The sequence below is a fragment of the Psittacula echo genome (genome assembly GCF_963264785.1).
Source record: "Psittacula echo genome assembly, chromosome: 4".
NCBI lineage: Eukaryota > Metazoa > Chordata > Aves > Psittaciformes > Psittacidae > Psittacula > Psittacula echo.
In genome coordinates this window covers 101788301-101803137 of record NC_137738.1, presented here as the reverse complement: position 1 = coordinate 101803137, position 14837 = coordinate 101788301, and the positions used below count along the sequence as shown (strand labels likewise).

General features: G+C 43.2%; 1 protein-coding gene across 4 annotated transcripts in view; it reads left to right on the top strand.

Moving 5' to 3' along the window:
• Window positions 1–8199: 8199 nt before the first annotated feature.
• ATAD2B (ATPase family AAA domain containing 2B) overlaps window positions 8200–14837 on the top strand; it is a 78623-nt gene continuing 71985 nt past the window's right edge. For all 4 annotated transcript variants that reach the window (XR_013956539.1, XM_080614855.1, XM_080614856.1 and 1 more), the window contains exon 1: window positions 8200–8620. Coding sequence is in view for 3 of the 4 variants with exons in the window: in XM_080614855.1 (XP_080470981.1) it covers window positions 8465–8620 (156 nt within the window). In the remaining variant the exon portion in view is untranslated. The remainder of the gene's footprint in view (window positions 8621–14837) is intronic.

Below are 14837 nucleotides of genomic sequence, written 5' to 3'. Positions count from 1 at the left end.
GCGAGGCCGGGGGGAAAAGCTCCGCCCCCAGCGCCGAGGGGCGGGGCCGCGGCAGCCATGTCGGCGGGTGGGCCGCGGGAGGGCCGTGCCGCGTCGGGAGCGGAGCGCGGGCCCGCACCGGTGGGGATGTGCTAACCCTCCCCTGTCCTCCCGGGAGCGGCAGGGGCTGGCAGAGCTGACGGCCCGCTGCATCCTGGCCCGGCCCTCCTCACCCCTCTGCGGGTCGTTTTCTGAAGGCAGGGGACAAAATTTCCGGACAGGGACCTGGTTCAGCACCGCGGCCGGTGACCCTGAGCAAGGGGCTGCTGTCACCCGTGGAGGCGCGGGTAGACTTCTGTCTGTTAAGTCAATGCGTTCTACTGCCAAGGCAGTTTTTCCCTCCTGGCTGAAGAACAAAAGAGAGTTTATACATCTGTACGTGACGGGCAGCGGACAAAACGCAGCATTCAGCGGGGACTACAATAGCAGAGAATGGGGCCAGTGTCTGTGACAGCCGGCTTGTGCCCACACCTCTGCTCCGGCCTGCCCGGCTGCTCAAGCAGCACAAGCGCGGAGCTGACCCGGCCCTTTGTCCTTCCAGCCGTGCGACGGCAGGAACAGCCGCACACTGAGCCATTTGGCGGTGGAATGCCTCATTATGCTGGAAGGACTAATTAAGGGCGAGTGTTGACATATGTGAAAAGAAGCTTTGCCAAGGCCTTGCACGGAGGACAAAAGAGCAGCGTGGTGGTTGGAAAGCAGAGCCCTCGAGTTCCCCAGGGTACATTAGAAAGGAGAGAAAGAGACAGGATCCTCAGGGAGGCAAGAAGCATTTAGCGGAGTCTCCCTGCACGCTGGGAGCTGTGATTCTGCGGTATGTTGGGCCCTTGGAGAAGTCTCACTTGGCGGGATGGATGGTGGTGCTAGGAGCTATCCAAAGCAAACACCGCGGCAGAGGAGTCAGTGCCTGGGAACATGCACGAACTGGAGCGAAAGCAATGATTCCCTGCAATCCATGGCTTGCACCTGCGTGCTTTTTAATAAGGGTTGGGTTTTTTTCAATGATTAGTGATGCACTGTGAAACATTTAGAATTAACCTAAATTGAACAGCCACAACCAGCTAATTCATATTAATTAATGGGAAATCCACTGCGAATTTACAAGTGTGATCAAAGGTGATACTTCATTGAATGTCATCTTAACGTGGGACCTGTTCCCACAATCCCTTAATTGCAACAATTACAATCACATTCTTCAAAAACACTGAAATAAATTGCTTAGTCTCAAAGTTCAGTAAAGGTGAGTAAAAGAAGTAATATCTGACCCTTGACAGTTTAAATTTCTTCCTCTTTGTAACGTACATCACAACGCACTAAATCTTTAAAAGGCAATTTGGATTAATTGTTAAGTTTTAACTGGATGAGATCTAATCACAGCTCCTGCCTGTGAATCTTCTGGGAAAATAATAAGAAATTTGCCCTTTGTTTTGGTATAAAACACATGAACTCTTTTATTTAAACATACACATTTCTGAGATTCTATTCTCCCTGGATTTGTTTAATGTTTTGAATAAACTGATATTTTTAGATAGAAGGCACTTGTTTGTCACAAGTGTTACTTATGGATTCTATTACATGAAGTTTTGTATGTTTAGAACTTAAAACAACTATCATACCACACCACTGTTGAAAAGTCCAAGTAATTTACAAAGCCCTATGTAAAACTTCAGAAGGTTGTTTTGTATTTTCTGGACTGTTTTATATTACAGTATTTTAAGCACATTGGCTCCATTTCATTAAACACAGAAGTTCAGTAATATGCTTAACTCCTGCTTGGGGGCCCTTCCTGTAAAAAATATAGAGACCCAGAGGTAAGCATGGAGGGAGGCAAGATTGGACTTACCTGGTGTAATGATGCAGGCTTCCCAACTGCAATCATGTATTGATTTAGAAGATTAGGTCTGTTACTGGAAATCATAGTACAGCTGGAGACACGCTGACCTATTACAATAGGCATCAGTGTCCTAGTGAATTTAGTGGTTTCTTAAAAGCTCTTCTAAGTACAGATGTTCTCCCTCAGGACTGAAACTATTGACAAAGCATAGGAGTAAGAAAAATCTTAAGGAAGATGTTACTGTGTCTTCAACTCCTGTATGATGTACAGTTTTTCTAATAAATCAGTTTTTCTTAAAAGCTGAATACTTTCAAGTTGTTACAATTAAGATGTCACTAAAATCCTTTTAGACTGTGTGCATTTGATACAGTTTTTTCTCTGGCAAGAAATAGTACACAAGATGAACAGAAGCAAATGGTCCGTTTCTTACTGGGTGGTGAATAGAAGCAAACAGCCCAGACTGAGTTCACTGATATACTCTACAGGGTATTCATGAGATGAATAAAACAATCTCATGCCCCCTTTGTCAGTAGAGATCAGATGCACTGGTGTGGAAGATAGTAACAACCCCTGAACTTGTTTTATAATGTAGGAGTGAATCTCTGTGTTGATGAAGTGAAGCAGTGTTTTAGCTGTCACCACCCATCCCATCCAGGTCACAGGAGAACCAGGCACATGGTGTATCTAAAAACAAGCAGAAAATTAATTTTGAAGGATAATTTTAAACCATATATTTAACAAGGTTAACCTGTGCCAGAGGAAACCATCAGCTACCTATAATTAAACATCAGCAAGTCAGCTATATTGATTTGCCTTAACTTGAGATAGCAGTCATTGCCTGAAGCCTTTTGTGTGTGCACCCAGAGCTGTAATGGAACAGGAGGAAAATGGGACTGTAAAATAAACAGAATCTGGTTATTCTGTACTTGGCAATTCCATTGACGCAGACGGCACGCTCTTCTGCACAGTGTCCTTTTCCCACATGCTCCTCACAGGAATGTTAAACCTTTCAGGCTGCCACACAGGGAGAAGAAGCTCAAGGAACTGCCGTTTCTGGGAGTTTGCTGTGCAATGGAAAAGTGAGTCACTGTTTTACAGGAGATGTTGGGTGAACCAGCGTTTGTGAAGAGGGTGTTACCTCCATGCAATGAAAGGAGTATCCACACATGCTGCTGGACTCTTGGTCTGTAAATCCACAAGAGAAGTGAATACAGCTTCAGTTTTACAAGCGGAGTGCTTAAAACCATGAAAAATTCAGGATGGCCTAAGCAACTGTTTGAAGCAGGTAACACAGATTTGGAAATAACATAGGATGTGAATTCTCAAAGACACTCTTCAATGAAATTACAACTATGACATGGAAGTGTAGTTTATGAGCTCATTCTTGGATCTGTAACAAGAAAACATACTTCTAAAGTTAAGACTGTGTGTAAGGACCTGGGAGATTGATGGACAAATGATATTTCTGATGGGCTTCTTGTGTTACCTTCATCAAGTCATTCTGCATTCTTATGGTCCTAAAGCTTATCTACAATGTGTTAATAAATGCCTATTTTTATTGTAAGCATTTTAGGACAGAGTCTGTTTCTTACTACGAAGCTATCCATCACCGAGCATAGTAACAGGCTGGAAGTGCTGCTTTCATATGATTAGTGATCATAAACACCAAAGTGAGATGATTTGCCACTTTTGTCCAAGATAGAAGTAATTTACACCCTGAAGGATAGTGAAAAACAGACCCTGCAGATCCCTGGCTTAAAATATCATCAGCCTGTGGGTTTTACACAATTATTAGTATTAGAAAAACTATCTGCTGTAACCTTAGCTGAGTGGGGAAAAATGTTATGGAAGCTAATGGCTGGATGTGATGGAAAAATAACTTTGGAATATTAGGAGGTAACTCTTACAACTCCCATTTAATGCCATCTGAGAAATCTACTCTCTGATCCTGCTTCAAGTTGCACCAATACTATCTATTGTAGTGTGGAAAAGAATCTTCAGATAGCTGTGGTGGTAACAGAATTGAACATTAACTATTTAATTCTAAATTATAATTATTGTACATTTTAAAAATTATCATGGTAGTCTTCAGAAATGAGCTACCTTTAATAAAATTGCAGTAACACTGCAAAATGCCTGCAATGTGGAGTGACTGTATCACCACGTGTTCAAGGCAGTACCAATCCTGACTACTGGACACCAGTTCTTTGGGATTTCCAAACTTATATCCCGTGGGTTTATCTTCCTTCTCAAAGGAGAAACCACACAATCTTAAATTTCCTAACATCCCCTCAGAACAGGACTTGGGGCAGGTTTACAAAAGCAAGATCTCTTGTGAATATTTTTTATTTCAAAATTCAACTGAACCCAGGATAAGTTGACAGCATGACAGAGAGGGGCACAGAAGAGCGTATAAATAGAGTCCTGAAAAGACGATTTGATTTCCATTCTTTGGAATATTATACCTACTCAGAGATACTGCAAAGTAATCTCTGGTAAATTGCCCATGATTGAAGCAAATGATAACTGACTGAATAGACCCCTTTGGTCCTCACTAGGCTGAAAAGCTCTAGAGAAGTTCTGAATATGGGATGAAGGACTTTCTCTTTTGTTATAGCATGTTCCTGATTTCCTTGTAAAATAGGGACATGTGACAACAAAATCTTCCATCTCCAAATATTTTCTGTGTCCTTTATAATACAACTCATGGAGCAAAGGAGCCTTTCCATTCCGGCTATTTTTAATGTCTTTTTCCATTGCTAAGTTCCAGTAAGATTTCATTCCCTGAGTCACGTTTAATGGAGCAGGATTCTTTTGCTCAAGTACTTGTTCATATTTTTCCCATTTCCCAGTGGTGTACCTGCCACAGCAGATATTGTGGCTTCTTAATACATGCTTCAGATATCTTAATGTCTTTTGTGAACAACTAGAGATAAAAGGGTTTTGAACACTGCTGTAAGCTTCAGCATTTGTTATAAATTGTTTCCATTTGAAATACAGTCATTCCCGATGGCATTTGTTTTCAGAAGCATTCAGACATCTGTCTGTAAGACCAAACTACAAATCTTGAACTTGAATCTTACTGGGAATGAGCTCTACAAAATTTTTATGCAATACTTAGTGCAGTGTGGTTCTAGTCCTTCTCCCCTTTGTTTCTTCATTGTCTTTTGTTACTTGGAGTTACTTTTTTTTCACAAATATTTTTCTGCACATACAGATAACAAAAAGTGGGAAGGAGTAAATTCTTAGATTAGTGAATTTATTCTAAATCCACTTCTACAGTAAATAATCTTTCATTATTCAACCACATCTAAATCTCTAAGGATGTGTGGTATAAAAACATGTTCTCTGTATTACAAGCAAAAATTCCAAACAAAACTAACAAGGAAACATTGTAATTAATGATTTATTTATTTATATCGTCAGTACTAAAATATGGCAATGGAGCTTATATAGATGCTATTAAGCCAAAAGCTGTTTGAGACAAAATAACTAGCCACACCTTGTAAGAGGGGCAAGACAACTAAGAAACCTGAAAATAAAACCATATGTGAAAAACAACCTAGGGAGTAAACATCCAAACTGAAGCATGTCTTTACATGTCCCATACTATGCTAACATAATGAGAATGCAGCACTAAAAACGTTCAAAGCAGTGAGCAGGGATTTTTAGCTACATCAATCCCTCTACAACAGTAGTCCCTCTGGCATCATAAAGAGTACTCACTTGAGTATGGCTCACAGGAGTGAGATCAGAACACTAAAAAGAACAAAAAGGACAAAGCTATGGTAAAAAAAAAAAGGAAAAAAATTTATTAAATGTAAAATAAATAGCTTTTAAGTTGTGGGGTTTCTGTTGCTTCAAGCAGATCTGGATAGGCACCCAGGAAAATCAATTGCTTGCATAACGACCAAGTTTATTTTACTTTTTCAAAGTCATCAGCATTCATGAGAGAAGTAGTGCTGGTTTGAATCAGGCATGTTGCAAACAGATGTTATGCAAGTTTCCCCAAACGGTCCTGCCAATGCATTGCAATCCTGAGTTATGACATTCACTAGAACTGCTGCAGTCTGGACCCTTTTTTTGGGCCACAGATTGATCTGTTGGTTTTCTCAAAATGGGGATATTTTTGTGATGCATACAAAAATGTGAAGAAGATTAATATATTATTTTTAATTTTCAGACCAATGGAATTTGGACACCGTATCTGAGTTACACGGCCCATCAGCAGTACAGGACAGAAATGGAAAGTACATTGCTTGTCATCATATGTATGGTTGTGATACTAACTCTTAGCAAATATCATCTCCTGGTCCATTCCAACAATGTGTTTAGTAAGGGACCGTCTCTCGCAGTTTCATTCTGTTCTTACTTGTGAAGGAGAAAAGGAAATGATTTCCAATACCAGTTTCAAAATCCATTGTAGGTTTTTAATTAACATACTCCTTTAGCCTACAAATGCATGAAATTGCTACATCCTTTCATAACCTTTAAACAAATAAATGAAGAAACAAAGGATACAAAATATAACTGATCTCATGGAGCAGAATAACTCTACTTTTGAAAGACCCTGCAGATTCTCGAACAGGAGATGAAGTACTGTTGCTAATGCACATTCAAAGCCTTAAATAGAGAATATCAGATGAGAAAAATACCGTAATTCCTGCACCGAAACACACTGTACTGTGCAGTATCTCATAAAAATGAAAATTTGTCACGTTCACAGTAGGAGAACTTTTGCTTGGAAATCTAAATAGCCTATTTTCTTATTATATAGCCTAATGTCATTGTTGCGTATTTTGTACTTTGAAGCATATGCTCTACCATTCTTTTTCAGACGTTAATCTTGAAAAGATGTGGGAGTATGCAGGTAAAGTGGAATAACAGTTTTTGCATTTACTGTTCTTTACTAAAACATGATTGTACATTCCATCTTTAAACAATAAAAATACTTTGATAAAGCTTGCTCAAGCCTAACAGCCTGAGCCATGTGATCAGTAATTTTATTATACTATTCTTTCTTGTTAAAGAAGCAGAAAGCAACTTACCCAGCGGTGCCAAACAAATCAGTGTGAAAATCAAAAGGTTGGTACTTTGTCACCTACAGTTCTACGCTTGTATTACTCAGCTACGTTTCTTTTATATAGGTTTTGGTTTCGGGGCTTATGTGCAAGCACTGCTGCTAAGTTCAAGAAAAGGCAACAAGTTGTGGTGAGAATGAAGTGATTCTTCCTGTGCACCAGCAAGCAGGGATTGGATTATAGTTCATTAATAGTCCGAACAGCATTTAGGCATTCAATGTACTCTAATACATACAATTCTTCTTCCCTGTAAATTGAGGTTATTTGATTTGTGACAAAGGGAGGTGAGAAAAAAAAATAAGCTTTCCAGCCCAGCAAGGAACACCAAACGCAAGTTGAGGCTACTGGGCAAAATACAGAAGATGTTATCAGTGACTTGTACGGCAGGCAAAGCAAGGTCTCATTCCTGACAGCCTGGTTATCAAGGTGATTTCCTAATAGGGGAGATTCACCAGGCTGTGTAATAGTTTTCAATGGAAAATTGGGGAGATCCTATCCATGGAGGGTCCGTTCGCCCCAGCTGTCGTGCTAGCGACTGGAACCAGCCTCCCTGGGTGAGAAGAGCCGCAGGCTGGAGTCCCCAACCCCTGGGCAGAGCACCCTTTTCGGCTGTAAAAGGTGCCGCCTTTCACCCCCGCGACGCGACCGCCGCTTCCCTGGCCCTGAACTCCTCACCTAAGCGCACCCTCATCCCCCGCCTTCAGCCTTCAGGAGGCGACGGCGGCGGCTACATCGTCCGCCGGGAGAGCCGAGCCAGACCCACCCGGCGGCTCGCCAGCTCCGGAAAGGCTTCTGCCCTGGGCCTCAGAGGCCGCTCGGGCCCTGCCGGGGGGCTAGTGCCGCAGCTGCTGCTGCCCGGGCTCCGCCGTTCACCTCAGCCTGACAGGATAGCGCACCTCCCGCCCCGGCTCCCCTGGAAGCCGCCCCGCCTACTGCGCAGCCTTCAGTCACCGTCTCTCCGGTTACGCGAGGCGACCGCGGCAGTAGTCGCCGGAGACCCGGCGGGGGGGGGGCCTGGCGGCGCATGGGAGCCTGACACTCCACCACCACCGAGCTCCCAGCGGACCGCGCCGCCCGCCGTCTCCTCCCTGGGGCCAGGGCCAGGCCCATAGAGCGCGCTGGTGCTGTGCTAGAACGTACGCAGCGGGGGCCGCCTCTTGCCTGCGCGCGGCGGCAGCGGCGCCGCAGCGCCCCCTCGCGGCAACCGGCGGCCTCGCTGCGGACCGAGGAGAGAAAGGGAGAAGGGGCAGTAATGGCGGCCAGTTAGCGTGAGGCTAAGCCGAGGAGGCGGCGGCAGCGACGGGAGGAGCCGGCGCGGCTCTGTCTGTAGCTCTGCCCGGCGGACCGGCTTCCTCGCGGCACTTTTTTATCTTCCTCCCCCTCCCCCCTTTCCCCTTTCCCTCCCCTTCCCCTCCCTACCCGAGCCCCCGCCTGTCCGCCCTCCCTCCTCCCTCCGCGCCGGCGGCGGCGGGAGCGGCGGCGTCCCCCCGTGTGCCCCCTCCCCGGGGCCATGGTGAACACCAGGAAGAGCTCTTTGCGCCCCCTGGGCAAAGCGGCGGCCGCTGCGGCCGGAGCCGGCAGCCATTTCATCTCGTCCCGCACCCGCTCCTCCAAACGGGGCACCAAGGCAGATGCGGCCGGGCTGGAAGAGACGGCGGCAGCGCGGGTGAGGACCGGCGGGTTCATAGGGGACGGGGAGGGAGACGGCGGCGGGGGAGGGGGCAGCGGCAGCAGCGAGGGCCTCGGCCGGCGTGTCGCTGGGGACAGCGCCGCTACTGTCGTGGGGGGGGACCGGGTACGGGAGCTGGAGGAGGGGGGGTGTTGAGCCGGCTGTCGACTTGAGGGAAAGAGGAAGGACGGCGGAGCCGCCGGGGAGCCGGGGTGAGGAAGGACCGTTGGACCGTTGAGCCGGCGGGGAGCCCGGGGACGCGGGGGGCCGGCTGCGGAGAGCAGCCCGCTGCGTCCCAACTGGGTTCCCTGCTCGGTGGGGAAAGGCCGGTGCCGTTGACAGGGTATGGGGGCGGCCGGGGCTGCGGGAGGAGAAGTTGCTGCCCCGCTGGTGCCGGTGCCTGGGGCGGGGAGGGCCGGCGGTGGCGGGCGGGGGTCCGGCGGCGGCGCGGGGCTCCCCCTGCGGCCGCGCCCGGCTCTGCGCCGGCCGCCAGACAAAAGTTGGGAGCTGCGCCCGCAGCAACTTCGCAGCCCTCCTTCCCATGTATTATCTATCTACATATGTATGTATTTTCTTTTACCTTAAATGACCTTGTTTCCGGCGGAATTGGTGTTTGAGAAGGGTCCCCTCGTTTCGTGACACCCCGGCCCCCAAAACGGGAAGGGAGAAATTTTGCCGTCAGGTTTAAGTTGATTGTTTTCCCAACGTAAAATTTCCAACTTACTACAATGGCTTCGTTTGTAATGGCTAATGGCAAGTGAATAGTACGGCCTCATCTGGAAAATTAACGTTTGGTAAATTCTAATTGAAAGAAAGAATTCAGGAGCCTGTTTTTTTCCCCTTTGTTGTCTCTAAACAGATCTGTTGACAACAGCTATATTTTTTAATTATAGGCAGGGCTTTTTTCTTTCTGTTGGTAGAACTTGATGTATTGCTTTGAAGATTTAAATTAGTGGTTGTAGTTGCCTGATCTGCATACATATTTTAGAAGCAGTGTAAATACGGAAGTGAAAATGGAGGGTCAAAGCGTTTGACAGTGATGTACCAACTGGCCATGTCCCAGCCTCTGCTAAGGAGGAAGTTAGACAAGCAGAAAAACAGCAATAGCAGCCAGAGGCAGATCAGAAGGATGACACCTGGAACTGTCACAAAACCTTCTGCTGCATACTTTTAGTTTTAAAATACTAAAAAATCCCAAACAACCCCCAAAACAAAACAGCCCCCTCCCCCCATCAAACCCCCCCAAACCCCCTGACTAGGTATTCTTTGCCTTCTGTGCTTCTCTTTCAGCTTTTTCATGCTTCACAGTTCTTCCCTTCCCCCATTGTAGTTTTCCTCCTTGTCCCCTGTTTCTTCCTCGTTTAATTTCATTAGGCTCATGGGGATGCAGCACCATGGCTGTGAAAAGCTGTTCTGCTTGTTCTGGTGTGCAGTTTCTGTTTATTCGTATTGTGGGTCTTGTGGTTTGTGAGGCAGAGTTTTAGTGTAACCCTTACTGGTTTACTTTGCAGGGAGTTTACTGCTGCTGAAAAATTCCAACAGCTTAGGCTTCTTGCCAAATATTTTTCATCTATGACTAGTATTTTTATACTACAAATCATTAAAATGTTTAAATTATGTTATTGTCATGGTGTAAGGAAAGGAGATTGTGCAAAACATTGTCATGAGATCTGTAAATGCATCCCAGGATATTGCCCATGCTTCTAAAAAAGCATTTCTTCTAAAGTTAAGTGTATATTCTGGTCTGTGGCCTTGGGCTTGTTTCACTTCACAACAGGTCTCATATATTTGAGGTAATTTTATTTTTAAGATGTGATTGCCAACGGTGAGCAGAAGTTATCCTGGGAGAGGTTTTTATTTATTTTTTTATTTCTATTTCTCCCAGTGAATTTTGTAGAATATATATATATATATCCCACTGTATTTTACAGTTGTCTTTGTACAGCTGTTTTTATTTTCCAGATGGTAACTGTTTGTCAGTGATACAGCGTCTTTCTCTTGAGCTCCTGAATCTTCTTGAAGTAGTGCCAGAGGAGGATTTCAGCGAGTAGAACATGAATAAGTATAGCAGTAGGAAGACAAAGCCTTTGCTTTTGGAAGCAACTGTCGGGAGACAGATAGTGGGGCTGTTTTGTGCAGAAAGTGCGCTGGGATCGTTTTCATGCAGTTGTATGAAATATGTGGGGTTTTTTTTCCAAAGTTGACTGGAACAGTGTGTCCTTTTGAAATCTTTTGGGTGTCACGTCGGGAAACCAGCCTTACTCTCAGCAGTTGATCGGGTTAATGGGCAGCTAGAATTTGGAGCCCTGGCAGAGATGGTACGCTTCTTATTTGCACTGTGTGACTTCATTTTCTTCCACAGAGGTTCTGACTCGGACTCCCAGAGAAATGCTCTTCAGTGGCAATGATTGCAATTACCTTTCAGAATGTATTTGAAAAGATCATCTATTTGTTCCTTATTAGCAACAGAAACTCAGTTAGCAATCTAATGGCATCCTGTAGGATGCTGATTAGACCAGATGAGGGGTTAGGAGTTGCTTTCCACCTTTTTTATATCTACTTCCTTTTCCCTCCTTCTCTTTTTATTTCCAGGCTTTTCCTGGTATACATAGGGTTTGTTTTGTTTTGCATACATTTCAAAGACAAGCTTGAATCCCTCTTCTCCCAAGAGCTAGTTTCTAGTCTTCCCATTCAATATTATGTTGAGTTACATATTAATAGTGTCCGTTTTTGTTTGATCTGAATCTGGAAGCAACACACATTCTGTGGAAATGGGCTATAACTGTCTAAATGCCTTTATTGTATCCTCTGTATTCCCTCTATATTACTTGCTCATCTTGAGAAAGCAATGATGTCAGTCTTTGAAAAGTAAACAGGTTTGAATTATTGATTGGCGACTATGCGTTCAGTGATTGAGATAAGTACATGTGTGTCCACTAACCAGAAGCCAGATTAGAATGAGCAAAATCCCTCACTAAATGGATCAAGGAACCAGGAAGTTTATTCTCTGAAATGATGTCATAGTGGAGTGCACAGAGAGGGTACTGGAAAGGAAAAACTGGGCTATGTTTTCTTCCTGTTTCCAGGATTGATTTATACACTATTTAATAGAAATTGAAGCTATCCTTACATACATTTATATTCTATCTTTAGATGAATTATATGTATTTTTTTCCTTCTAGCATTAAAACTTGGGAAGTGATACGGTTTTATATTAAAGCATTCTGATGAGAAAAAGTGCCTAAAAATCTTCCAAAGTTTTCAGAAACGTAGAATTGTAACATGAGACTTAACAAACCCAGTGGACTTCATTCACACTATGAAAGAATTGAGGATACTGTGGCCATAACTGATTAAATTTGTGCTTTAGGTTTACTGATGTCTGCTGTTTTGACATATTGAGCTGTGATTGTGGTAACACTTATTTACAATTGAAATGATTTTTCTCAGGCATCTGAAAACACAAATCAAAAATGTTGATCAAGAAAACTAATGAATTTATTGTAAAATAAACACTTAAAATTGTGTCAGCCTATTAGACATTTTAGAAATGTATACAAGATTAGCTTAATTTAATTAGTCAAGAAAGCATTAGCAGTGCCTTAAGAGCTCCTTGAGGGCACTGTGATAATTGTAACACACGATCCTAGCTAAAAGTAGTACTGCCAACATCGTTCAACTGACTTGGTGGGAACCTAGAGCTCTCCATTGTACTTAATTGCTAACAGGAGCAAACACGAACTTGACGATTGACATCGAGTGGAGTAATGTGGGAAGGTATAAAGCTAAGCAGCATTTCCTTGCTGTAATACCAGTATATTTTAGTGTCTTTTACTGTAATTTCTCAGTCTGTAACAATAAATATTTTTTTCTGATTTCTGGGTGATAATGCAGTTTTTGTAGTGTAAGCTCATTGATAGGCTTTACTTCTTAAAAAGTCTTTAATGGACAGCTATTGAAAATACGAAAATGAACTTAAAAAAGAATTATTATTTCTTTTCAAATACTAGCTTTCAATGCACCCCTTAGAGCTTTCTAAAAATTAAATTTTACTTTATGAGAGAGCCTGATTTAGATTAACTTATTTCTTTGTTGTCTTTGCAAAGAGTCGTACAGTGTTCTGGATGTTCTCCGGCTTTAATTAAAGCGATAGAAAAAGTTAGAGTTTCCTCCACATGCTGGAAAAATTACACTTGCTGACAGCCCTTCTCCCGCCCCCCCCCCCCCCCCCCCCCCCCCCCCCCCCCGTAAAGCTCTTCAGGGCAATAAAAGCAAATAGCTATGTTTTTAAGGAAGTGCATTGTCTTATTGTTGGCGTTTACAGTCACATCAATAAAGGTGCCGAGGCTAATGCTTTTACAGTTCTTTGAAATACATCCTGAAATAGAGAGCTTTGTGAAGTTATTCCAAACAATTTCATATAAAGGAAGATTCCCAAAAAATTTCATCTTTTCAGTGCGTAATAAAATGTCGGCTTCTTCTGGTTTAGTGGTCTGCTGCTCTTTTGGGACTTAGCAGGAGAAAATCAGTGATCTAAACTGAATTGTGCAGTCCGTTCCGTGGTAGCCTGGTATTAATACGTCTGCAAACAGTGGGAAATTGAGCAGTTGTTGGAAGCAATCTATGTCCAAGTTTCTGTCAAAATACCATACAGTCAGCATTTGTAATCCTTCCATGTTTCCAAAGGGCTGTCCTGAGTTTAATTTCTTCCTATGTATCTTGCCAAATCAGTCTGGGCCACTATCTGATGTCAGGACACCTCCACAGTGTGCACAGTTTGGTTTGGGAGGCACTTGCGCATCATATTTGAAGCTGGCTATCTTTGCTCTCACACTGTTAGCGGGCCTTAAAAGGAAGCAATCCAGGGACTAATCCAGTGAGTGAGTAAGACCTCCAAAGAATACTCAGGAAATGGTGTTGATATTTGGTGTGCTGCATTGCTTCCTCTGAATACTGGGCTTGTCCCAAAGTAATATTAATAAAAGCTGCTTCTCCAACTACTGTTTCTAAGTTTAAACTTAAAGCAGAATGCTGAACTCATTGCTGAGAGATCTCATGACAATTTCTGCAAGACTGGCATACAGCTTGGGGTTATGTAAGATAATTAGCTCAGGTAATTACGTTCTGATCACCTCCATCCCCGTGCAGTTTCAGTTGGATGTGGTATAGTTCTGCATATCCTGCCCTAAATTGTTGAGTATTTGCTATATCGTATGGGAAAGTTTTAATTCCAGTCTATTGATAGTTTAAATGATTTTGCTGTAAAACTTTATAAACCCCTTCTCAAACCAAAGCACCCAGGAAGTAGGCATCAGTGAAGTTTTCACTGTAGCTGTGGCCATTTTAAAGGTCACTGATTGTTCATTACATGTTTTAGTGTTAATATGTTACTTTGTGTGGGGGTAGTATCACTCATGAACCCACTTACTGCAGAGGGAGCTGACAATGTTTTTCGGCCTTTTTCATCCTTTTTTTTTTTTTTGTAGTCTTCATGCCTTGCTGCTTTTTCTAAACAATTTTTCCATCTCTGAGTTTACTCTTAAAATACCGTCTTTATTACCTTTGGAATATTCATGGTTTATTTTAACCATTCATTTTGCTTTAAATTATTTGGTTGTTGTTTTGCATTTATACTTGCTTAGACTCTTTTCCTGAATAAATTTAATTTCTTCTTGCTTGGTAGCTATTAAAACAGGCCACTTTTCAACTAGTTTTAAGATGAATATGTTACCTTCTGTAAGCTTTTTCATTTTGCACTGTTGGGTATGTTTATGCTATAGTAGCTTCAACTCCAGTTGAACTAGATATGAAAGAGGTAGCTTTAGTACTTGTACCAGAAATACAGAATTTATGAGCTTGTCCAAGTTCCATAGTTTTTGTAGCCTGTTCTGAATTCTGTGGCCAGTGACCAAACTAATGTAAAGCTCTGGTGAAAAGGTTTATGCCCAGTTGCACTAGGAGCAGATAGTTCAGTTTGGGCATTTTCGTAATGTGGGAATGGGCTTTTTGCTCTTCTCCAACCTCCAGTCAAGTGCTTCATTTTAAATGGGTAAGTTGTTGAGCCAAGCCATTTTCATAACCTGAAATGAAGAAGCTGTTCTTTCTGTAACAGTGGAAGAGATTACCTTCATGAAAATTTGTTGTCGTGCTTCAGCAATCTCTTATTCCAAATACTTAATAACTACCTTCTATTATTTCTCTGATGTATCTTTCA